We start from the raw sequence: 26,503 nt of genomic DNA, 5'->3' as shown, positions 1-26,503 counted from the left end.
ATTTGCTGTTTGTAGCTATTTAGCATTTGTTGTGGAAGATCAGAAACCTTTCTACTCCTTACGTTTTAGACAAATGTTCCATTCTTCTGACCTGACAAAATTTCCCCAAAGTTCTCCACCAAACACTTAAGAATGATTTCAGACCCAGGCCCCCAAAACCTCTTTCTATCCCCTTTCTTTAACCACGTGACTCAACCCACGCAACCAGCAAAATGTTGCTCTTATTTATTTTCACCTCTTTACATATTGCTTGGCAGAGCTAATACAGTCATATTTATCAAAGGCAGACTGCAGACAATTCACTGAGAATGTTCAGCATGCATATGACTAGAGGAAGCTGTGGTAAAAAGCCAGAGTAAATAACTGAGCAAATACTTTGGGTGCCAGGGAGTCAACTGTGAGTTTGCAGGAACTGGGTGCCTGTCATTTTTGTGGCAATTACATTTAATGGGACACAAGTGTTTTCTTCCTCTGCATCTCTTCCCTCCTCCTCTTTCCTCTCCCTGAGGCTGAAGGGAGGGAGGTGGACAGAGGGGATCAGAGAGGGTCTTTGACGTCAGACATGCCCTATAAAAACCCAGAATAAGAAGGGAAAACAGTGCTGGAAGCTAAGACAGTTCATCAGCCAGGATGCCAACCCCAAACGCCTCCAGTTCTTCAGCCAAAGGCTTCCGGCGGGCAGTATCGGAGCTGGACTCTAAACAAGCCGAGGCCATCATGGTAAGAAAAGATGCTCTCAGCCATCCCTGGGATGAGATGTTGATTTGCAGAGACAGGCAAATGTAGGGAAGGAAGAGAAATCTAACTTTGTATCATGAGCATCAACCTATTGTGAGAGAATCCGAAAGCTAGGCAGATCGGTCCTTAGAAATGTTGGTGCTAATTAATAGTACCAGAGAATAATGCAGCTGACCAAAAGAAGCATGCCATTTATAGAAGAAAAAGTGACAAAATAATATATATATATATATATATATATTATAAAATGGGAAAAATGTGAAATTATATAAAAGCTAGGCTAAAGCTAAAACAATGACAAAAGGCTTTCTTTTATTATTGTATGCTTGAATTGCTTTGCATGTCTTATTATTGCCTAGCATTGGAGTTTTACAATATTTTAGTTTAGTAGAAATTTGGTGTGGTTATATGCCTTGCTTTATTTGCTTGGTTTTGCATGAGAGAATAGTGATTCGTATCCAATGGCAAATTGCTAATACCTTCTTTGTAACACTGAATCTCAATTCAGTTCTGCATTTTTCCTTGCGGCAGCATCTGAGTTAAGTCTGCACTAGTAGATATGCACAGAGGGAAGGTTATAACTCCCCACGAGACTTGATGTAACTATATCAGACTGTATTAAAGTTTTATAGATATTGCTAGCTATAACTTTATGTGTGCCCATTGCACTTCTAGCACCAAAGGTAAATCTCTTATTTTTAATTTGCTCATATTTTTGACTGCCTATCATCAAGTACATAAGACTCAAGTACCGCATATATGTGTGTCAACCAACTTTTTGAGTGTTCTGGTTCATTAACTTGGAATATTTATGAAGATGTCAGATAAACTACTCCACCCTAGCAGCTTTAGCATAAAACACTACTGAATACATTTCTCTTGCTTTCTTAGTTGCATTTCCACAGGGCATCAGTCTATAGCAAAATATACTTTGGTCCTATATTGCAGACCCAATGAAAATTGCCCCATCTTCCAAGAAACTGCATTTCTTGGAAGATAGGGCAAGGAAGGACCCTGTGGTTGTTGCCCAGAAAATCTTGCACTGTGCAGCAAATAGGAGTTTTACTGTGAGGATTATTTGTTATATTTGATTATTTATACTGTGAGGAAGAAAGGATTAAGGCTTCACCCTTCATGGTCCTGAAATAAAGTATTTATCAGGTTATTCTTCAAAAACAACCACAAAATATAATGTAATTTGGCAACTGATGTTACTATTGGAAGGAAGGACAAACTGTTTATTGAAATAATTCTGATTCTCTTTGGGTTAAGAGTTTCATATTTTCTCTAAATGTATACTACTATTGATTTAGAGTAGTAAAGTCACTTCAGTGAAGAAAAGTTTGCTGATTGGCCCAATATGTTAAATTCTACAAGCAATCATGCTTTATACAGTTTCATACATTCTCCTCCAGTACATTCCTTGCAATTAATTAGCAAAAGACCTTAACCAAAATTGTCTATGAAACTAGAGTAATGTGCCTGAGAAGGAGAGGTTTTTAATCCCCCCCATTAAAAACAACAATGGAATTATTGTAATAAATTTAGTTTTAAATCCAAGAGACATTTTCATAACAACAAAGATATTTTGGAAAAGCAGAAGGGGAGGCAGGGAATCAAAACATCTAAAACTAGATTAGCAGAAGTGATCCTAAAACAGCTCTTTAGATAACTTTTTAAATATTTTTTTTTACAAGAGAATAATAGGAAATAAATTGTAAACAGCATTTTAGTTACATTTAAATAAAAGATCATAGTTTCTCTACTTACTGCCACTTCCCTTAAAAAGCACATTCCAGTTTTGATTTCAGGCTTTATATATAAAGAAAAATCATAATCAAATATTATTTTATATTTAGGAATTGGGAAGGAGTTAATATCAAAGTGGGAGGATTTGTTTCAGGGATGTTGAAATAAAATATTGGTTGTATTAAACCGCAAGTTTAAACAGTTTGTGTGAAATTCCAGCAGATGCATTTGTACAACCTAGGTCTTGTTTATATTTTTTGTGGCATAACATGTTTTATGAATCTAGCGCATTCAGTTAGTTTATGGCTAACTATGCTGTGTCAATCCACAACATGGATTTAATTCAGTAGCCCGCTAAACATATTTTATAATTGCAATCATTTAATTCCATACATAATTCATTCAAGTTTCAGAAGCCAGAAATTCCTGGTATTTTATGCAGCTTCTGAATTTTTTGGTGTCTTTGAGTCAGTTCTGACTGCTGGGGACTGCCTGAACAAATCCCTCCAGTGTTTCCTGCTTGCCTGCTTCCTAGGGTTGAGAGAGAGGGAAGAACCCCAGGTCACCCAGCTGGCCTTGTGTCAAAAGTAGGACTAGAACTCATGGTCTCCCAGATTCTAGCCTGATGTCTTAATCACTACACCAAACTGGCTTTCTAGCCCTGCAAAATGTTTCCTCATTTTAACTTTGTGCTGGTTTTGGCTAAATGTGTAGTCCGTACAATTTTGTTTAGAACAGGAATAAGCAAGGTGCCACCGTCGGAGTGTTTTAGATTTCATCAGCTTCTATTAATTTTAGCCAGTGAGGTAAATCATAGACAACTGTAGAAACTATGGTCTGAAACATCTGAAGGTTCCTAAATTGCTTTCCTCTGATGTAGGGACCACAAGGGTGGTCCTGGGAGTTATTTTATGAATGGTTGGAAAATAAAAATAGAAGTTAGAAATAAATGGAGATCAGTGAAATGTAGAAAACATGTCAAGGTAGAGAAGCAAACAATGTGATGATTTTTACTAATATGACTATTAAGATTATTATATTTAATATTATTATATTCTTATTAGAAGATATGTTAAGAGGGAGAAATGAATAGATGTATTATGCTCATTATTATTATTATTGTAAGATTAGAGAATCAATATCAATGTAATGAATACTGTTGTAAATTTTGATTGTTATTGCACAGAGATTTTTGTACCTTGATGACACACTGTTTAATGGAAGATGGTATGTTTAAGTTAAAAAAAAAATTTTTTTTTAAAAAAAGGGTGGTCCTGGTTTTGTTTTGCTTTCTCTGTCTGCAGTCAGGAAGTAAATTTTGCAAGATCTGTCAAGTGCCAGGCAAATACCACCTTGCCATCCCAATAGTGATGTTCATTGTTGCCTTTGTGCAAAGAATGGAACTGAATTCTCCTACGCAAGCAAAGATATAAAATCCTGTCCCACTCTTCAGGCGAGGTTCCAGGGTTTATTCATATGGAAAGCTAGCTAAGTAACTCTTAGATACAAGCAGTCTTGATTCACTGCTTTGTAAAACACAAGTTTTTTTTTAACTGAGCAGATGCAAGGGCATTGCTTGAACTCATAGTAAAAAAAAAGAGGGAAGCTTAAAGCTACCATATTTATCTTTAATTTCTTTTTCCCCAAGTATATATAGGGAAGTAATGCTACACAATAAGGTGGAAAGGTCTTTTGGACCCAGATGGCTGTTGCGTGACCTATAATGAAACACCGGCTTGAAATCACAAACTAAAAAAGTACCGTTAGGAATAAAACCTGCCGCTTTCAGCTTTCATTATCCTCTCTTCCTTATTTAATGTAGCAGGTTGCATTTCAAACAAAATTAACCTATATCGGATAGGCAGTGTAGTAAGCAATTGTGATTCCCCCCGCTTTTTTCTGCAAATAAAAGCAAAAGTGATCACCAATCTTCCTCAATAGAGAAAATTGTCTGTTGAGTGCTGGTGGAAATAAATGAATAAAAAAGCCAACACAGTTCTGGGCTGCATAAACAGAGAGATAGAATCAAGATCACATGAAGTGTTAATACCACTTTATAATGCCTTGGTAAGGTCACACTTGGAATATTGCATTCAGTTTTGGTCGTCACGATGTAAAAAAGATGTTGAGACTCTAGAAAGAGTGCAGAGAAGAGCAACAAAGATGATTAGGGGACTGGAGGCTAAAACATATGAAGAACGGTTGCAGGAACTGGGTATGTCTAGTTTAACGAAGAGAAGGACTAGGGGAGACATGATAGGAGTGTTCCAATATCTCAGGGGTTGCCACAAAGAAGAGGGAGTCAAACTATTCTTCAAAGCACCTGAGGGTAGAACAAGAAGCAATGGGTGGAAACTAATCAAGGAGAGAAGCAACTTAGAACTAAGGAGAAATTTCTTGACAGTTAGAACAATTAATAAGTGGAACAACTTGCCTGCAGAAGTTGTGAATGCTCCAACACTGGAAGTTTTTAAGAAGATGTTGGATAACCCTTTGTCTGAAGTGGTGTAGAGTTTCCTGCCTGGGCAGGGGGTTGGACTAGAAGACCTCCAAAGGTCCCTTCCAACTCTGTTATTCTATTCTATTCTAAATAATTAATAAATATTAAAAATTAATAAAAAATAATAAATGAAGTAACCTGTACCTTCTGTTCAAAGGGAGATAGAGATGAGTGTATCTTATTCCTCAGAGATGAACAAAACAAGTTTTTCACAGAAACACTCTGCCTATGGCTTGGACGTAAATAACACATCAAGTTAAATAACTGAAGCACTGAAGCAGCATCACCATAAAATCAACCAAAAGACCATAGTCCCATATAGGAGTTTTTCTCAACCTAACATTGCCTAGATAATTTAGGATTGCAATTCCTAGAACAACCAATCATTTGGAGCCAATAAGATTCTGGGAATTTGGAAGGTACTAGGTTGGAAATGTCAGGCATTACAAGCTGGGATATTATAAAAAAAAAATCAATAGGTTTTTTTACTACATAAATATAATTTAGATTAGACAACATCACCACATTTAAGAGTATATACTGATATACATTCATACAAAAGTAAATCCTATAAATAGCATTAATTGTAGGTAAGTAGGTATATACTGGTTTCTAGAACTATGTTCACATTGTTTCCATATCTGGTTTCACCTGTTTCCTTGAACGCATTCTACGTCAGCTTCAGATGTTGGCGTGAGGGCAATGAGGAGCCTTCCCATTTTATGTGCTCTGTCACCTTGACCTTTGGTCATGCTTTCTAGTTGAGTTGTTCTACAATTATCAACCACAGGTATCAACAATCAAGCCCAGATAGTTTATCCACCAATAGTAAAGGTAGTCAGGGATTTTAGGGGTTAAAATCCATCAAGTGTATAGACTAGAGCATGAGGTTGGGGAAGGAAATAGTAGATGATAAGAAAGAGGCAAATCCTCATGGGACTGAGTAATGAACTTCTAAATGACTATTTAATACTATCACTACATAAATGGAAATTCTTTCAAATGCTATATATCTGCCTTTTTATGTTTTTTTCTTCTTCTTCCATTCGATGGTGTGTGATTCTCAGATATGTCCCTGCAGTTTTCTTAACAAGATTTTTCAAAAGTAGTTTGCCATTTCCTGCTTCCTAAGGCTAAAATAGCGGAACCAGCCAAAAGTGGTTTTGCCTAAGGCAGGATTCACAAGTTTTCCAGTTTCTAACCAGGTTGGAAACTGGCTCTCATTTTAAATCTCTATCTGCTTTTTAACACATCTCACAGTTACCTGGTTGGCACGATTTCTAATGAATACCTCTAGTTTGCAAATAATATCATATTAGCGGTAAGCTTGGCAAAAGTATTTTGCTGGAAAACAGACAAGCATGGGTTGGATGTGCTTTTGAATAGATAAAGCTGCCTTTTATGCATTTATGCTCTCCTTTTCACTCTATATTATTATATATGCTCCCAGATGTGCAAAAATTATTTCCGGTGTTTTGAAAATAAAGAGAGATGGGGGTGGAAAGCAAACAATTGAGCATGCTTTCAGGCAATTATCTCAAAAGCCCACTCCTTTTTTTTCTATAAAACTCCCCAAAAGCAAAGACATAAACAAACAAACCAAAAAATGCCTCAACTTACCAAAGGGAGTCTTTTGGGTCATTGTCCACCCTAAAAGGACCAACACAAAGTTCCTTCTTTTAAAAGGCAGCCTTTGGAGTTGTATTGATGAGTAGCTCTTTCTTTTAACATTCGGCTCTTTCTCTGCAAGCTGCTTGATGTCAGTAGTGGCTGATTATATGCGAGATTAAGGTTTTTGCTCTTTATGCCTCCCTGAGCCGGGGCAATGCAGAGGTTTACGGCTAGGAAAAATACCTGATTCGTCAGAAGGGAATTGATGCCCACATCTCCACTTGGGGCAAACTGTTATAAAATCGTTGCCATAAATTAGTTAAAAATTAGCAAAACGATTGAATACATTTTGGAAAATAACAGCTTGTTGCTTTCGACATCAATATCGGCATGCTAAAGAAATTGATTGCCACCGTAGGTTTTACAGCCTGAAATAATTTAGCATTGTGTATATTTCAGTAATGTATTTAATGCATGGTGTATTATTTATTTGTATGCTATAACGTTTGTATTTTGCCAATTCAATATAGGCTTTTAACAGTTCACATAAATACACAACAATAATCACAAAGCTTAAAAATGTTTGATACAGATATATTAAAGTTGTGATAAAAATTATCCATCCTCTCTCCCAAGCACCTAACTCAGCAATATTAAAAAGTAAATGTTCTTCAAAACAATTCAGCCTTTACTACCTTCCTAAAAAGCATCATAGAAGATGCCATCCAAATAAAAAGTGGTCTTGTCCACTGTGATGGAGCATATAGTGAAAACATAGTTTTCTGCTCCCCATCCCTCAATATTGTATAGGGGAGAACCTTTAGAATCCCTCATGGGGAGGTGCACATGAAGTGTGTTGGCATCACTCAAGGCAGACACTCAAGGCAGTCTTATCAGTTCCTAGGTGCCACTATATATTGGAATTTATCAGTGATTATATAGTGTTTGAATGATACTTGGAAGCCAGTGGTGGGTTGCTCCAGGTTCGCCCCAGTTCAGGCGAACCTGTAGCGGCGGTGGCGGGAGGCTCTGCCCACCCGCTCAGAGGTAATCAAAAATGCTCTGCACATGTGCAGAAGCTTCTGCACGCTTGCAAAGCAAGTGCATGCACCCGTGTGCTACCAATAGTGACTGGTAGCACCAGGATTTGAAACCCACTACTGTTGGAAACCCATTGGCTACTGAGACAGTACCTGCAACATTAATGTTAGATATTCAGCCAGAACATGGGCTGTTGGTCTGAGTCAACTGTGGCTTCTTAGTAGTCTCCAAAAGCAGACCTACATAAAATGGGATAATTCTGGGATAATGAAGTCTGGATGTTTGTTGCCAGGGTGGCAACTAGCACATTAACCAAAGCTGGATAGCCTTGCCAGTAGTGACCTCCATTTGTCCATCTTGTAGCAGATGTGAGTCTAGAGTGACCCCTAAGATAGCAACTTGCTCCTTCAGAGGGAATAATACCCTATCTAGAGTGATAACTGGAGTCAATCAAGAATCTGATGGCTTCCTGATAAACAATATCAGAATTTAAATTCTACTTATTCCCCGCTCCTCAATCCCTTACTGCCTCCAGACCCTGAGTCAAGACATCAACAGCCTCTCTGGCCCATACTTGGATATCAGATGTTGTCATCTCAAGCTCCCTCATATAGATATTAAACAGTAAGGATGGGAATATGACTGAGAAGGGTTCATCTCCCCCATATCACTGATTGAAACATCATGTCTATAGGAATGAAATTGCTGAAATAAGTGTCCAACTCCTGACCTAGCATATTATCCAGGAGGATAATTAAATAGTTATTTTTGGGCTAGATGAAGCAGAAGTAGGCTGATTATTCATATATTGCATAGAGATGAGCACCATTTTCCATGGTTGTGTTTAATTTTCTCTTCTTGTGCTCTTTGCCCAGTCTCCACAATTCATAGGTAGACGTCAGAGTCTTATTGAAGATGCCAGGAAGGAGAGAGAAGCTGCTGCAGCTGCTGCATCTGAAGCTGCTGAATTGACTGAGACCATTGTCTTTGATGAGAAGGATGGGATAGCCATGTTGAATCTTCTGTTCACACTTAAAGGAGGGAAGACTTCACTCCCATCTCGTGCACTTAAAATCTTTGAGGTGAGGAGGCAGGGTTGACTCTTATGCTCAGATGGGATAGGCAAACGTTTGCAATGAATCAGGAGGCACAATGGTCATATGAAACACTTTGAAGATCTAGAAGTTGGCAGGGCAGGGATAGGGCTATTACTCAATGGACATCTCCCTCACCAAGTGGTTGCAGCTAAAGCAGTAGTGTGTGTGTGTGTATAAAAGGGGGGGGGGAGAAGAGAGAAAGGGAAGAGAGGAAAAGAAAAGAGAAAGAAAGGATACATTATTCCACTTTAAGATTCTTAGACTAACTTTTAAGATAAGAATTGAAATCAGAAAAAATTCATGGATTGCACATCTTATTTTAAGTAGTCAGACACAGCTCTGGCAGAATTTCTCAACATTTCTTAGATTAGACTTCTGATTGGATGCATTCAGGGATATCAGTTTCTTAGTAGGATTTATTGGATGCATTTTTCAGTATTTGTTTGCTTTCCTATTTAGCCAGAATTGGGTTTGCAAATAGATTCTTTCTAATATTGGTCAGGTCAAAAGCCAACATTATAATAACAAATAACAATAATGCCAGGAACCCAGAAATTACCATTATGTGTTTTTTTTTAACAGGCTATTCCAAAAGCAAAAATAATTACAAAGCACAGGATTAAATGGGAAAATATTTAAACAAACTGAAAAGAAAATTGAAGTACTAAAATGTGAGCTCAGTATCTTTAAGGCAAACAAAGCTAATCCAGAGATGGAGAGAATTTAGTTATTGTTTCCATAATTCCTATGAAAGCTCAGAAATGTTGCAGAAAGTATATATGATAAGGCCCAAAGGTAATTTGTTATGTTTCTTAGTATCCATTTTTTAAATAAATGAACTGTTTGTGTGTGTGTATGTATACACAAATGTGCATGAAAATTATTTTACAGTCAGCTGAATAAGATTAATAATAACACTCCAGAAGAGTTTAAAGATTTGTAAGACTAAAGGACATTTATCTGAAGAGCATTGAGACCTTCAAGAGATTTTCAGGACTGCAAAGCTCTTCTGGGCAATCATGAAGTGGTGTGTAAGGAAAGTAAACACCAATGCACACCAGGCTTCCACAGTGAAAGATTCATTATTCCGATCCCTCCGGCACTGCAGGTAGAAGATATGAAAACAGATGGGTGTAATGACATTTGCCTGTTGATGAAAAAGGCAGTGGGCAGCCTCGTTTCCCTCTGCTGTTTTACATTATATACAACTAAAGCAAGTGTAATGCAATCAGATCTGTCAGATTAATGCTGAGGTATTGATTGTTCTACATCCCACATTCAAACAATGCATCTACAAAACATGGAGCTAAATTGAATTTATTCGTGACATTGCTTTCTCTTCCCTTGGTCTATCTCTGATTAAGTAAAAATGGCAGCCTTTTCCCTATTGTATCTCTGAGGAGGAGATAGTTTAACTCTTGAAGAAGTAGAAGCAAAAGCCTTGTTATTAGCATTAGATATGGACGTACGAACAGGAATTTTGCATGGATGAGAACGTTAATGAAATGTAATATCTATGGCAGAAGCAGGTGGACCTCAGATTTTGATACACCAGTTAGAGCTGAATTCATGATGGAGGCTCATGTAGGAAGACATATTCTAAAAACTAAGGAATGTTGTAAGACATACTCAGTCCAGGAATTTGCAATCAATAAACAGAAGCAAGTTCATAAATCTTTTTGATTTATGAACTCACACAAATCAACCCTGACTTCATCCTAAGTATCTTTTTTCAACAACCTGAAGGTTATTTTGGGGGTGTGGAGGCTAGGTCAAGGGATGTTAGAAATCCTTGTCATTCTGTCCCAAAGATCTACCAATAAATCACACTCAGTCTGTAGATTTTTCAGGAGTGAAAATGTGGAAAGGAGAAAGCTTGCTTATTTCCTTATCCATTTCACCCAGAGATTAATTTTAGTCTTAAGGAAGATTTTTTTTTTAAAAAAATGAGAAGATTGTAGAACTGGATGTGGGACTATTTAACCTTTCCCCCCCTCCTTCCAGTGTGTGCTTCTCCTGGGGCATGACACTTATATAGGAGTTGTGCCAATCAAAAGGTTCAGAAGGAATTTGTCCTAGAAGTCAAAGCACTTCTCTTGATAGTTTACATTCAGCACCTTGGCCAGAGCATAGTGCCAGGGCTATTCAAAAACTATATGGAAAGTAAGACATTCAGCTTTCTTAAAAATACCCAGGCTTCAATTTATCTTAATATACTTGTAATGATGTAATATAATTGAATTAATAGTGTATTAATAAAAGTAGTGTCATTACACTATATGATGCAAGAGTAAGTACAGTATCATTCATCATCCTACAATAGCTTTAGGTATTAAACTGTGTCACCAGTGTTACAAGAATCGTTTCTCTAGTTTCTCTTCATTCTTATAGTGCAACTAGGCTAGCAGTGGGCTAAAAATAGTGTGTTCATAATGGTACACTTAGAACTGAACCTTTCTAGCCTATAGCTTCTAGTTGTTATGAAATAATAGCTTCCACAAATGATGTATCTGTTGACTTGGAAAATTCTTCAGAAGTGATCTGACTGAGTGTAAGTACAATATTCCAGACAGCTGACTGGCCAGTATTTATTTATATATGTGGATATAGGTAATCCTTACTTACCAACTATGACTGACAATTCCATTGCCAAGTGATATAGTTGTAAAGTTAAATATGTGACTGTCCCCAATGTATGACATCAGTTCCAGCTATGGTTGTTAGTGAATCCCAAGTGGTCATTCAGTGCAATTACACTTGACCTTAACTTGCAACTGTCTGCTGTCTTCCCCATTGACTTTGTTGGAAGTCACTGTAAAGCTTGCAAATGGTAATCACGTGATCTGCAATGCTGCAATTGTAAATGTGTACTGGCTGCCAAGAGCCTAAATTGTGATCATGTGACTGCAGGGAAGTTGTAATGGCAATTTCGAGGATCAATTGTAAATCTCTTTTTTCAGTGCTATTGTAACTTTGAATAGTCACTGAATGATTAGTTGGTAAGCAAGGACTATCTGTAACACCTTCCTACAGTTGTCTATTCCACTGTATCATTTTTATCAGCTTTGTCATTTTGAAATTTCTCTAAATATTTAGTCAAAATGCACTTTTGTGATATTCCCATCCATTGGCTATAGCCCTGTCTAAGAGGTATATCTTCCTTATTAGTCCTAAATGAGACAAATGTAATAATAATATATACTGAAGAAACAATGAACCATATAGTTAGCTCCTGCAAGGTCAACAGATTGCCACAAAAACAGCATGACGAAGTAGCATCAATGGTGCATTGGCATATCTGCAAGAAATACCACTTGTCTGCAAGCAAAAATTAGTGAGACCTGAAATTAGATAAATAATAAAAAATGAAATAAAATTTCTATTACCATTTTCCCCTTACTTCTATCCTTTAAAAAAAAATCATTTTTCTTTTATTACATTGAAAAATTGTAATAAAAATAGTTTTAAAAGATAAATAGCAGCTTACTTAAAGTTTTATTTAATGTAATATTTATTCCTTGTTTTATCTGGGAGTAACCCAGGGAGAAACCTCCTTATTTTTGTCTCAGTTACTGTTTCCCTTCTCTCTGTCTCTAAAGACCTTTGAAGCCAAAATCCATCATTTGGAAACAAGGCCCAGTAAGAAAGTACAAGAAGGTTCTACTGAGCTGGAATACTTTGTGCGATGTGAACTCCATTGCTCTGCACTGAGCACATTCATCAGTTCCCTTAAAAGGGTGTCAGAAGATGTAAGGAGCACAAAAGAAGACAAGTGTAAGAAAGACTTTGTAGCTTGTATGATGTATTAGGAACAGGAGATATTGATGAAGTGGAATCACTGATAAAGGAGTTGTGGGGGGGCTTCTTGGAGAAGTAAAATGACATTCCAGGTTAGAGTTGTTTCGGAGGAGGGAACATTTGAAATCAAACCTCCAGGTCTATATTTGCCATTTCCCAAGGGAAAGCAGATTGTCTGACAAGATTCCTGTCATATAGGTGATCAGCACAAAGATGATCAGCAATAAAGCTTTTACTAGGGCCTATTTATTTATTTATTTATTTATTTATTTATTGGTTCGATTTATATGCCGCCCTTCTTCGGAGACTCAGGGCGGCTTACAATGCGTTAAGCAATAGCCTTCATACTTTTGTATATACCTGCTTAGTAGGGCTTTCGGTCCCCCCCTTTTATTCATGATAAAAGGGACATGGTGGCTCAGTGGCTAAGATGCTGAGCTTGTTGATTGAAAGGTCAGCAGTTCAGCAGTTCAAATCCCTAGTGCTGCGTATCAGGATGAGCTCCCATTACTTGTCCCAGCTTCTGCCAACCTAGCAGTTCAAAAGCACATAAAAAATGCAAGTAGAAAAATAGGGACCACCTTTGGTGGGAAGGTAACAGTGTTTCCATGCACCTATGGCATTTAGTCATGCCGGCCACATGACCACGGAGACGTCTTCGGACAGCGCTGGCTCTTTGGCTTTGAAACGGAGATGAGCACCGCCCCCTAGAGTCAGGAACGACTAGCACATATGTGCGAGGGGAATCTTTACCTTTACCTTTATTCATGATGTGGTTCTGGTTTGCTTATGCCTGACAATTTCATAAATCACTTTTTCAGGTGCTTTGCATTGCAATCTTCTAATTATTCAGCAAAACTTTAAGAAACATACACATCTATTTTCTTCAAAGTGATATCTAACTTTTCACATATGTTTCTAGACATGTGGATCTAACTAGTAACTCTTGTTAATTTCACTGAGATTCAGAGGACTACATCCCTGATCTCACAGAACATCCTGAATGAAGCCAATTCCATTAACTCCCCCCTTCCCAGATATAAGGTTGACCTCATCACTCTTGAGCTCCTGAAGTTCTCTCAAAACTTGTTAAAACCTGTTAACAGCAGGGGACAGGCGAACCCGTGCGATGGCTGCCTTACTATTAATATCACTCCACCTTTTATTCTCTTTCCCCATTCTAGCTTGTTTTTCTAATTTTTAATTCATTTTAATAATCATTATAGAAAGGTTTGAGTTAGTGATTTATTTACTATTTTTACTGGAGTAAAAATGCCACCCAGAGTCATTTTCTGTGAAATGAGTAGCCATAGGAATCTGCTAAATCAATCAAAAACTGATTGAAAACTGCATGGTCATCATGGCTATACCGGCTGCGATTACGAGATTTGAAGTCAAATGCATATGGATAAGACTAAATTGGGAAAGGCTATTTTAGATCATCCAGTAGTGACCAGTGCTGATAGATTGGAATTGTCAAAGACCACCCATTCCCAGTCTGCTTTCTGGTGGGCCGATGTCAAACACCCAAATCAGAGCTTTTGTTTGATCAGTTTTCCCAGTTCTACTGTGTCTAAGAATGCCTATGCTAATCTTCAGACTTATTCTGTTGGAATTTCTCCATATTATTCAATAAAATCTTTGGTTCTTTCACTAAGGGATTTGTTTCTAATTTACATTCCAGTAAAAGAATGGTGGTAAAAAAAGATTATAGAATTACCCAGTTATTATGTTATGCTAAAGGAGATACTACCCCGTATTAAAAGATAAATCCAGTTCATGGGCTACAGATATTAAATAGAAACAACTATTTTATATTTCTGCTTTTGATCTTCTTCGATAAAATTCAATATTCCCACCATCACCAACTCCATCATATCACTTTCTGGGCTTTCACCTAACTTCCTCTTTTTTATTTTGGATTTCAGTTCATTGGTTTCCAAGAAAAATTTCGGAGTTAGATCTATGTCACCATTTAGTTACCAAATTTGACCCTGATTTGGATCTGGATCACCCAGTAAGTAAACATTTTTTCATTATTTCTTTAGGAGGATAATCTAAACATTCCATTTTATGGGATAAGAAATTGTCATTCTTATTGATCTCAGCAGTTCAAGTGTTAAAGTGATTTAAATTGAGGAAAAATCCCAATTTCACGTATGCACTGATGAAAATCTGAACTGTCTGCCCTGAGGTCATAACATGCTTATGACAAATGTAAAAAGGCAAATTCTATGCTAGAGAGCACTAGCAAAGAGATTTAAAATAAAACAGCCAGTGTTGGAATGTCTTTAAACAAGTGATTCCTTTATATCAGCTCTTGCTTCTTGAATCTTTAATAAGAATTTGGCATCTTCTTAAATAATACTGTTGGTCTTTTTTTTTTCCCTCCAAGGGATTTTCTGACCAAGTATATCGTGAGCGAAGGAAAATGATTGCAGAAATTGCTTTTCACTATAAACAGTAAGACTTGCCACCTTTCCCACTGTTATCTATGGATTCCTCTAAACATATTTTATTTTTCTCCCTTCCCTGCTTCATCCTTCTTCTCTTTCATACTCTTGCTTCCAGTGTTCCATGTTTGCCAGTTGTGTGTGACGCTATTTCCTTCCATCAATTCACACATTCAAACTTGAATCAAATTACTGCAACCTAATTCTAAATTAGAATGTTGGCTACTCTCTTCCTAGAGCTGAAAGATATTCAGATTTGTGGCCACCTTTAATTAAAAAGAAGACGGGGTAGTTAGCTGATTGTAAAATAAAGCATCGGCTTCAAGCTTTAAAACTGTATTTTATCAGTGCCTCTGGGCACCACTTAAAAAGGTGTGCAGCTTTCAGATCCCAAGTCAGAAAGATGCTTTGAATCTGGTAGGAATGTACTTACTATAGCCCTTAGTGCAGGGATCTGCGACCTTAAACACTCAAAGAGCCATTTGGACCCATTTCCCACAGAAAAGAAAACACCAGAAGCCACAAAACCTGGATGGGTGTGGCCAACTCAACCTCACTCACTTCCACCAGTCACATGACCCCCCCCCCCCAGCCATGCCTACCCAGCCGGTCATTAGGGCAGAGAACCGGTTGTTAAAAAACACTGGAAACGACAAAACCCTTTTGACATCTCTCTCTCTCTCTCTCCCTCCCCCCCTCTCTCTGTATCTCTCTGTCTCTGCCCTGGCCGCTTCTCCATCCCCCGCTGTCGCCCTTATCTTCTCAGGCCAGATGAGGAGCGATGGGGGGGAAGGCAAGGGGCGGGGCCAGCCAATGGTGAGATCACCCAACAAGGAGCCACAGCAGAGGGCCCAAAGAGCCACAGGTTGCTGACACCCGCCTTAGTGGATGCTTTGGAAAAGCTACATACTTGTATAGCTATGCAGTGCCAGGAAAATACATGTTTGAGGAACTGTAATAGAGGTTTGGATGGGGAAGGGGTGGGGTCAAATGTGTATATATATTTTTTGAGACAACACATTTGCCAAGAAAGCCTTTCCCCCCAAAAAGGTGCAGAAGGTCTTTAATGAACTATTGATAGATACAGCAAGGACACCCATATTGGCTCTGAGGTGGCTTTTTCATTTGGGTCTAAATATTGAACACCTTCACTCGGGGCCATTTTTAGAAAAAGATTATGATAATTGTTACTGCATCTCACTGTTTTGTTTTCCTTCTGGTATGTGAGTGACTTGGGAACAGCCACGCCCGCAATGGCTGCCATGATCTCAAAATTCCAAGTAGCCCCTTTGGCTCAAAACACTGAGGCTCTAAGAGATCACACTTGATCTACCATGTAAATGAGTGCTCCTACTTACAGTGACCGTATTTTCTTAGAAAAAGGAGAGGACAAATCTGAAAAAAAGGGCATACCTGAAAGAGGCTCATAGGGATAAAAAAATATTTTTGTTTATAATTTTGCTTTACAATGGAAAATTCAACAACAAAACCAAGAAAATAAATACTTAAATAAATCTAAAGGATAGTTTTCTGAAACAAAGGGCTGTTATTGATGTCATTTAGTTTAAGGTACTCTATAATCCAGCACACGGTAGTCTGTGACAGATTTTGGGCATGACTGGATATGACTTTAATTAAATATTGCAGGGCTTGTCTGTACTACTTGCTACACTGTTATTTTTAAGTACCTGTTCCTTGTATTCTTCTAATAGTGGAGACCCAATTCCTCGAGTTGAATACACAGAAGAGGAGATTACTACTTGGTAAGTGGGAAGGAACCATTTCTAGATCTTTTCTTAGATCCTTTCAGAAAAGTCAAATTGCCTTTTCTAGCAGAGTAGCTGCCCCACCATTTTCACCTGAATTCTTAAGATATCATTTGACTCATGATCACTCTAGGTCAGAAGAAGATTCTTGGCCATTCATTTGCACTCTTTTTTAGTTATGCTTTTATAAATTTTAAACATCTCATAGTTTTCCACTCTGGTGTAGTGGTTAAGATACCAAGCTAGAAACAAGATTGGAACAATTCTAGTTCCAACTTAGGTACAAAGCCAGCTGAGTGACCTTGGGCCAGACACTCTCTCAGAACCCTAGGAAGGTGGAATGGGACAACTTGCCACAGCCAACTCATGGTGACCAATTCGCTGTGGCTAACTCACCACGGGCAACTCACCATGGGCAACTTGGTGTAGGAGAACTCGCCACAACCAACTCACTGTGAGACAACTTGTTGTGGGACAATTTAACAATTCTATTTAATTATTTAAAATAAATAAAAATTAATTTAATTGTTGCCATTCACATTTCATTCTGTCCTCCTTTTGCATGCTTTCTATAACGATTCTATTCCACCATTTCTTTGACGTTAGTGTAACTCTTGTCCCACAGTGAGTTGTCCTGTGATGAGTTGGCTGTGATGAGTTGGCTGTGGCAAATTGTCATAGACCGTAGGAAGGAAGCAATAGCAAACCACTTCTGAAAACTGCAGGGTCATTTCCAGGCAGTCTCTGAGTGTTGAGACAGATTCAAATACAAAATAATATAATAAAATAATAAAATAAAATAAAAACATAAAATAATGTTTCAATCAACAATACTAAACAGATTGCCAGAATTCTAAGGTAACTATCTTTTCCATGTAAATACTCTGGAAAAATATGAATGACACCTTTTTTGTTTAAAGGAGGGAAGTGTATAGTACTTTGAAGAGTCTTTATCCCACTCATGCCTGCAAAGAACACCTGGATGCCTTTCATTTACTGGAGAGGTACAGTGGCTATAGTGAAAACAACATCCCTCAGCTGGACGATGTCTCTTGCTTCCTGAAAGGTAAGTATGTGGTCATGTTTAGAGAACTGTACATTTGTATGGTGTTAACTCTGCTTGAAGCTTTGCACCTCTGTGTTTTAATAGATTTGCTGCCCAATTTCAGCAGTACTTCTGGGACCTCTGGGAGGGGGGGGTCTAGTTGAAGGGACTTTGTGGGCAGCAAAGCAGAATGACCTCCCTTGATCTAGATATATAAGACCATGTTTAAAACTCAGAAGTACTGCCCCCTGAACCACAGAGATGGTGACTGGAGAACAACATTGCAATACTTCCCTGGGAATTTTCTGCAATAAAATTCTAGTCTTTATCCCAGATAAAATCTATGAGACAATATAAAACACTGTTCTCCAGTCTTCAAATCTGTATATTCATTTGTTATGCAAAATAAGCATTCAATTTCAGTTTTGCTCTCAGAAGAAAATGCTCTATAATATTTAGGTTACATCGCCTTGGCCAGGTAAAGAAAACAGTCTTCCAAAGTTCAGCAAAATTCACTGTTCATAAAACATCAAAAGATTATTATGGTTTCTGCAAGAAGGAGTTCAAGAGGAAGCCTTCAAAATGCTCTGTAAAGTTGCTCAGTAAAGGGGAACATCCATAAGGCTATTGTTCATCCAAAGAAAAAGGATGCTTCAGGAATCTATGCTTTGCTCATTTTGAGAAGAACGAATCTGCTTTGCTTCTTCTGGACTAATGTGTAAATCCCAAGAATTATCCATTGGGATTTTGCATTTTTGAAGAATTTTGTACTGCAGGTTTTGCTCAAGAAATCCTACCAAAATATATAATTAAACTGCACTTTAGGAGGAAATATAGAAATTTAAAAGATAAACATTAAGACTTTAATCTTTAATATTTGTGGTGACCCAAATTGCATTTGTCAATGCAGTCGATTTTCCAACAGACATTATAGGATTCCATCAATACAAATATATTTTCCAATAATAATATAGATCTGGAATGAATAGACTTCCAAAAGAATATGTACAAAATTTTAAAAAAGATTAGAAAAAGACCAGTTGTATAACTCCATAAAATTCAGCACTGAATGTACTTGAACAGCTACAATATAACACGAAGTCCAGTACTAAAGGCTGTTCATGCTTTGAAAATAATGAAGAAAAATTGTTTCCATTATCATTGGCCTGATTATTTTCAGGCTTCCTGGAAAGCCTGCATGTCCCTCCTCCCCCAAAAATGTTATGGCTGTTTTAAAGAATCAAAACATTAAAGTTAATGTGATCTTTAAAGCAGCTACAATTTTCTTTTGCGCAAGATCAAGAGCACGTCTCCCAAATCATGTTTGAAGCAAATACAGCCTTACTTTGATAATAATAATAATAATAATAATAATAATAATAATAATAATAATAATAATAATAATAATAATAATAATTTTATTTCTATACCGCCCTTCTCCCGAAGGACTCAGGGTGGTGTACAGCCAATTTAAAAACACAAGACACAACAATGATTAAAAATTAAAATAATTAAATAGATTTGGCCGATTTAAAACCCCAAAAATTTTAAATACCCCAATTTAAAATTATTATGTTGATAGTCCGGCCTGGTGGGTCTTCAATGCGCAGCGAAACACCCGGAGGTCGGAGATCTTACGTATTTCCGGGGGCAGTTCATTCCACAGGGCTGGGGCTCCCACAGAGAAGGCCCTCCCCCTGGGTGTCGCCAGCCGACATAACTTGGCTGATGGCACCCTGAGGAGACCCTCTCTGTGGGAGCGGACTGGTCGGTGGGAGGCTATTGGTGGCAGAAGACAGTCTCGAAGGTACCCGGGTCCTATGCCATGGAGACCCAGTTAAGCTCTTAATGTTCATCCTTTCTTAAATGATACAACCAAATATAAGAGATAGTTTGGATTGTTTCAGAGAGAACTGGATTCCAACTCCGACCAGTAGCTGGCCTTCTCTCAGCTCGGGATTTCTTAGCCAGTTTAGCCTTCAGAGTGTTTCAGTGCACACAGTACATCCGGCATGCTTCTTCTCCCATGCACTCTCCAGAGCCGTGAGTACCACCTCATAGAATTGGCTTCTTTAGTGCTTAGCTTGCTGTTTCAGAGTCAGAGAAGACTGCAAAACAGTGGCTGTTTTTCTTTCCAAAGGGACTGCTGTCATGAACTTCTGGGACACGTACCAATGTTGGCTGATAAGACATTTGCACAGTTTTCTCAGGTGAGCAAAAGGTGGATCACCTTATGATGAAGGTTTCTTCATCATTTCTCCCCATTTGTTTTTGTTTAGCAATTGAAAATGAACCTCTTTTATCTGCTGCAAAGTTTCCCTTCATTGGGTGGGCTCCAATTAGTTTTTTTTTTTTAAAGGAAGATTAAAGCCATGTGTATGCATCAGAGCACCCCAAACAGAATTGTAGCATTCCAAAGAGATTCTTAAATGTCAAAATAGAGATAACAATTACAAGAATTGTAAAAAAAAGTTAAATACAGTTTGGTGTATACTGGAGTCTCTCCTTGAGGGAGATGAGCAGTCTAGAAACATGAATTATAAAGAAATATGTAATAGAATATCTTGAAATACTTATAAAAATAATTTCAAGATTGCAAGCAGGCAATAAACTATGCAATCCTATCTGCATTCAGTATACAACGATTTATAGACTTCCCATGAGTTAATATCATAATGAGTTATGAGATAATGGGCTTTTACAAATATGGTTGAAATAAGAACTCATCAATTAGGCTGTAGCATATCCAGCTGTTTCTTGACAAGCCAGGATCATAATTTCCTAGCCAGTGTTCAGGAAGATTGCCATCTTATAATTAGAAGCATTTGCCAATCTGGCTATGAATTATGGGACTTCCACTAATTTTTGGAGGAGATGAAGTTGGGAAGTTGTAATATACTGAATTTTGACCCAACCTACCAAATCCTAAGGGACGCGGTGGCTCAGTGGCTAAGTCGCTGAGCTTGTTGATCGAAAGGTCGGCAGTTCAGCAGTTCAAAACCCTAGTGCCGCGTAATGGGGTGAGCTCCCGTTACTTGTCCCAGCTTCTGCCAACCTAGCAGTTTGAAAGCATAAAAAATGCAAGTAGAAAAATAGGGACCTCCTTTGGTGGGAAGGTAACAGCGTTCCGTGCGCCTTTGCCATTTAGTCATGCCAGCCACATGACCACGGAGACATCTTCAGACAACGCTGGCTCTTCGGCTTTGAAACAGAGATGAGCACCACCCCATAGAGTCAGGAATGACTAGGACATATATGCGAGGGGAATCTTTACCTTTACTTTACCAAATCCTATTGTATGATCCATAAAAACGGAGCTGTGCCCACAAAATATATAATGGTCATGGGGAAAAACACATAATAATTAGGTGATGGTTTTCCTTTTGCTCCTAGGACATTGGACTTGCATCTTTGGGTGCAACTGATGAGGAGATTGAAAAACTTGCAACAGTAAGTCCTTAATTCTAGGATACACAAATAGAGCTGTAATTGCCTCTGTGAAATTCTGCTCTACATATATATCTTGATTGTAAATGTTGATATGAAATGCCGATTTTGGCTATGCTAATCAGAATTTCTAGGAATTGTAGCCAATGTAGCTGGCAGGGGCCAAACTGGGATAGAATAATCTGGTATAGGTTTTCAATATAAAGAGTAGCAGATACCAGGAAATAATATTATTAGTAGATATTCCAGCATAAACACGACAAAGAGAAAACAAACACTGATTTCTATGAACAAAGAAAAAAGCATTTTTTTTCTCAGAAGAGCTTCTAATTGCCTTCCCAAATGCAATGCAAAAAAGGAACAGATGCAATAAAACCCCCAAATTTATCTTTCTAATATGGAAAAGAAAATGCTAACCATCATTGTTTTTCTTTTCCATTCCACTTTTCTCGGCAGCTTTATTGGTTCACGGTGGAGTTTGGGCTCTGCAAGCAAAATGGAATCATTAAAGCCTATGGAGCTGGCCTCCTCTCTTCCTATGGAGAGCTCATAGTAAGTGTTGCCCTCCATCCAGGGGTGAAATCCAGCAAGTTCTGGAGAACCGGTAGTGGAAATTTTGAGTAGTTCGGAGAACCGGCGAATACCTCCTCTGGCTGGCCCCAAAGTGGTGTGGGAATGGAGATTTTGCAATATCCTTCCCCCAGGAGTGGGGAGGGAATGGAGATTTTGCAGTATCCTTCCCCTGCCACGCCCACCAAGCCACGCCCACCAAGCCACGCCCACAGAACCGGTAGTAAAAAAAATTGGATTTCACCACTGCCCCCATTTACCTCCATCCAACTAAACTGAAGAGTGCAGCAGCTGCTTCTGAGCTTGGGTGAGCCTATTCGGTCGATCAAGTTAGTCTTGCTGCAGTAATCAACTTATGGGGTTTTCCTGCTTTCTTCTCCCTCCTTTCCTTCATTTAGCATTCTTTGTCTGATGAACCGGAACTACGGGACTTTGACCCTGACGTTACGGCCATGCAACCCTATCAAGATCAGACCTATCAGCCTGTTTATTTCGTATCAGAGAGTTTCAATGATGCCAAAGCTAAACTCAGGTAAGGATCATCATTGGTCATATCATTGGAAAATGGGGATATGTCTAGTTACACCAATATGGAGTTTTGATTGCTGCAGATTATGAATGATTTCTTTGTTTAACCAAATCATTAGATGAAGGTTTTTCCTCCAAACAAAATTTTTAAAAAGAATCTTTTTACTGTTGCTTTTTAAATGAAATCTAAATTACAGCATTGGTAAGCACGGAATAAATGAAATTTGTTCTGATTGTATAGGTATATGCATTTACGACTGATTTGTTGATTTACTTCTTTGTTAATTTATTTTTACTATCACTTTCCTTCAACAAGATGATCAGGGTAGCAAACATAATTGAGTGAGAACATTAAAACATAAAATATACCATGTTTCCCCAAAACTAAGCCCTCCCCGAAAATATTTAAACGCATGCGCAGCTGGTCCCCGCCATTTCCTCTGGTTAGGGTTAGGGAGACAGAGCTGGAAATCAGGTAAGATGGCAAGAGGAGCCCCGTCTTGCTCCACACGCCCCAAAATAATAAGACCTCCCTGAAAATAAGGCCAAGCGCTTATTTCAGGGATCAAAAAAAAAAAAAAATATAAGACAGGGTCTTATTTTTGTGGAAACACGGTATACAAAAGTGAAAAATATTTTTTATAATACATTAGATGACTATTCCATTCAATAGCACTTATAGATATGTATGTTTAAGACTGTAATTGATCACTTCCAAAGAGAAATGCTCTTTCCAGAATAACTCCTGGATCCACTTAGAGTAGTGTTGGCGAACCTTTTTGGCACCGTGTGCCAAAATGGGAGCATGCACATGTGTGTGCCGGAAACCGGAAGAGAAGATGCCCGGTGTGCATGCTGGGAAGATGATCTTCTGGTTTCCAGTGTGTGCATATGTAGCGGCCACCTGATGTTCCAGTTTCTGGTGCGAATGTGCATGCAAAGTATAGATGGCTGGCACGCATCTGTGCCCCGGAAACTGGAAGATCATCTTGAATGGAAGCTGCTCTTCCAGTTCCTGGTGCTCCCATGTGCATGAAGACCAGTTGGCCAGCGCGCTGGAACCCAGAATAGCAACAGGCAACGACTCATGTGCCCAGAGAGATGGCTCTGTGTGCCACTTCTGGCACGCGTGCCATAGGTTTGCCATCACAGACTTAAAGACATCTGATGAGACATCTAGAAATACCTAACTAGTGAGTAAAGATTTGAATAGCCTTGATAGTGAAATAGATACTTAAGAAATAATGAAAAATCAGGTAACTTATTATAAATCACTATGACGATATGATCTTTTTTTTTTTTAAATTTAATTTATATGCCACCCTTCTCCGGAGACTCAGGGTGGCTTACAATAGCCTTAGCTATTACAATAGCAATAGCCTTCATACTTTTGTATATTTATACAAAATCAGCTTATTACCCCCACAAACTGGGTCCTCAATTTACCTACCTTGGAAAGGATGGAAGGCTGAGTCAACCTTGAGCCTGGTGAGATTCGAACTTACAGTAATTGCAGACAGCTGGTGTTAATCACAATGCTATTAGTCTGCTGAGCCACCAGGCCCATATCTTCTAGATATTCAAACTTTTGCAACATGGGTATCCCATTTCATCAGGAATGACTGCTGGTTATATTATAATGGGTTATGGAATGATGGGAATGACCACTGGATTCAGGGCTGGGTTCTACTTACCTTTACTATAGCAACGGGATTGTGCTTCGCTTGTGCGCGTGCCTTGCTTCTGCGCATGCGTAGAATGGCAACATCCGGGGTGGTGGGCGGGGCCTCCTGCCAGTTTTACTACCGGTTCTTGTGAACCGGTCCGAACCAGGGGCAACCCACCACTGACTGGATTACAGCAAATCCTTAGTTATCATCTAGTTCAGGGATCCCCAATCCCCAGCCCACGACCCACTACTGGGCTGCGGTCTGTTTGAAACCGGGCCATGGAAGAGATGGGCATGCATGCCATGTGTGAAGCTTCACTCATGTGAGCGGCAGGCAAGCATGTGTGTGTAAAGCTCCATTTGCACGGATGGAGCTTTGCATGCTGATGCCCTCTGCTTGTGTGAGTGGAGCTTCATGCCCATCGGTGTGCGCTGCCTCCGCTTAAGCACAAGTGCCTGCCACTCTCATGAGTGGAACTTCACGTGTGAGTGCAAGGACTTCCTCTCATGCACAAAGCTCCATTTGTGTGAGTGAAGGGCACTAATGTATGAAGCTCCCACAAATGGAGCTGTGCATGCGGATGTGTGCCTGCCACTCACATGTCCCCACCAAGTTAGAATGATTGGGGACTGCTGATTTAGTTAACAACTGCTTTTTTCCCGAGGGCCCATTCTGATACCTCCATTAACCAGGGTTGCATTTCTCCAAATACTGCACTATTCTCAAAAGATTCAGTGAAACTTGCTTTTCAGTAGACTGCTCTTATAAATTATGCAGTACATTGACTCTCATTAAAGATCCAAGGAAGTTTATGTTAGGGAAGAAAGTAATATTCCATATGTTTTCATTCCACCAATATTTTTAAAGAGGAAGATAAGAAGTGCACATGAGTGAAATATATGTACAGGAAAGAACTCCAATTGTAGTAGCACATACTACCACGTAAAACGTTGTATGGTCCTTACAGCTTCTCTCTTAATTTGTGAAGGGACACTAACCAAAGCCAGATTTTGAAAGACCATTCTCATAATTTCTTCTGAAGAGAATATTTGCACACAGCATCCCAAGATAAATCTAAATATTAGTACGAACCAAAGGCAGTCACACAGTAACACAAGAGAAGGGATTAACAGTTGCCTGGTTGTTATTTTTGGGACAAGTTAATATTATTTCCCAAAGCCACTAGGTGGTGCCATAACATAAATAATCTGGAATTATTGTGTCCTATAGAGATTCCTTCCTTACTACATTAGGTTCTCTGGGCTACATCTCCAACAGTTATAGATAAAGCTTCATCAGATGAAGAGGGAAAAGGCATACATTTACAGGGGTGTCAAACTGGCAGCCCATGGGCCGGATGTGTCACGCGCAGGCCACACCCACCCCCGCTCCGCAAAGGAAAAAAGTCACGAAATATCATGTGTTGACAACATGGCAACGCAAGTTTGACACCCCTGGCATACAATATCATCTCAACTTTTTTTAAAAAAAATTTTTACAGTAAGAATGATTGTAACTATATGTACGTGTGCAATCAGCAGATAAATTTTCCAGTTCAGTCTGGTGACTTAATTTTTACCTTGTCTGTGACATAAAACTCTGCGGAGTTGAGCCTCTAGTTTATAGCCTTTTTGCTAATACAATTAGTTTCATAACCTTCATCAGTTCAAATGGCTTCCATCCTTGGTTACAAAGTGGCCAGCTATTTGCAATAGTAGCTTTTGGCTCTATTGAAATACATTGCCAACATATCATTTATGATATTGGCTGACCTTCAGCGAGCAAGGGACATGTTGCATGCTTAACTTAGCTAAGCACAATGTGGATTTTTGTTTAAAATAGAAGCCCTGTGATATAATCAAAAGAGGTAGAAAGAAATAAAAAACGTAGTGAAATTTCTTGAACAAAAAGTGGAAAATTTATTTCTATTTTATATACAGCATGGTAGAGATGCCAGTTTCCTTAGAATGAATTTATATTTAGGCTAAGGGCAGGGCTGAGTTTAGATAGTCTTATATATTTTTAGACTAAAATATGTAAGGTTGAACTAAATTGAATTGAACCTTATATATTTAATGATCCTTGACAATATTAACCCTCTGCTCCCAGATTAATTCCCATAATCCTAGAGAACATCAAACAGAGCTGCCATATTCCTAGACAATCAATGGCCATGTTGTTCTCCAAGGTCCAGGCTAAGGAGAGCTGGTTTACACACAATATGCCTTTCCTTGCTTCCTTATCTCTTAACATTTTCAGGAGCCCACCTACGTTACCATCTTTGATGTCTGTCCTCTTCTTTTCAGGGTCTACGCAGCACATATCAAGCGACCTTTTTCTGTGAAATACGATCCTTACACCTACAGTATTGAGCTCTTGGACCACCCACAGAAGATCAGCCACTCCCTGGCAAATGTGCGTGATGAGCTCCACTCATTAATTGATGCGCTCAATATTATCAGCTAACACAAGATTTGGACACAAGCCTTT

General features: G+C 38.6%; 1 protein-coding gene across 1 annotated transcript; it reads left to right on the top strand.

The window, feature by feature from the left end:
• Positions 1–630: 630 nt before the first annotated feature.
• Positions 631–26,479, top strand: TH (tyrosine hydroxylase). Its single transcript, XM_070957411.1, has 13 exons — positions 631–720; positions 8,515–8,721; positions 12,336–12,510; positions 14,463–14,551; positions 14,930–14,997; positions 16,700–16,750; positions 17,674–17,819; positions 19,706–19,841; positions 19,939–20,008; positions 21,192–21,248; positions 21,702–21,797; positions 22,214–22,347; positions 26,320–26,479. Exons 1-13 carry the CDS (start codon positions 631–633, stop codon positions 26,477–26,479), a joined length of 1,479 nt encoding a protein of 492 aa, XP_070813512.1.
• Positions 26,480–26,503: the final 24 nt, after the last annotated feature.

The sequence above is a fragment of the Pituophis catenifer genome, unplaced genomic scaffold (assembly GCF_029215685.1).
Source record: "Pituophis catenifer annectens isolate HBS135680 unplaced genomic scaffold, rPitCat1.0.hap2 SCAF_1, whole genome shotgun sequence".
NCBI classification, from domain to species: Eukaryota; Metazoa; Chordata; class Lepidosauria; order Squamata; family Colubridae; genus Pituophis; species Pituophis catenifer.
The sequence above is the reverse complement of the archived record's forward strand: the minus strand, read 5'-3'. Positions and strand labels throughout refer to the sequence as shown.

Coding starts and splice junctions, on each gene's coding strand:
- TH (XM_070957411.1), top strand. CDS start 631: ATGCCAACCCCAAACGCCTCCAGTTCTTCAGCCAAAGGCTTCCGGCGG. Junction 721..8,514: donor AACAAGCCGAGGCCATCATG/GTAAGAAAAGAT, acceptor CTCTTTGCCCAG/TCTCCACAATTCATAGGTAG. Junction 20,009..21,191: donor CATTTGCACAGTTTTCTCAG/GTGAGCAAAAGG, acceptor TTTTGCTCCTAG/GACATTGGACTTGCATCTTT.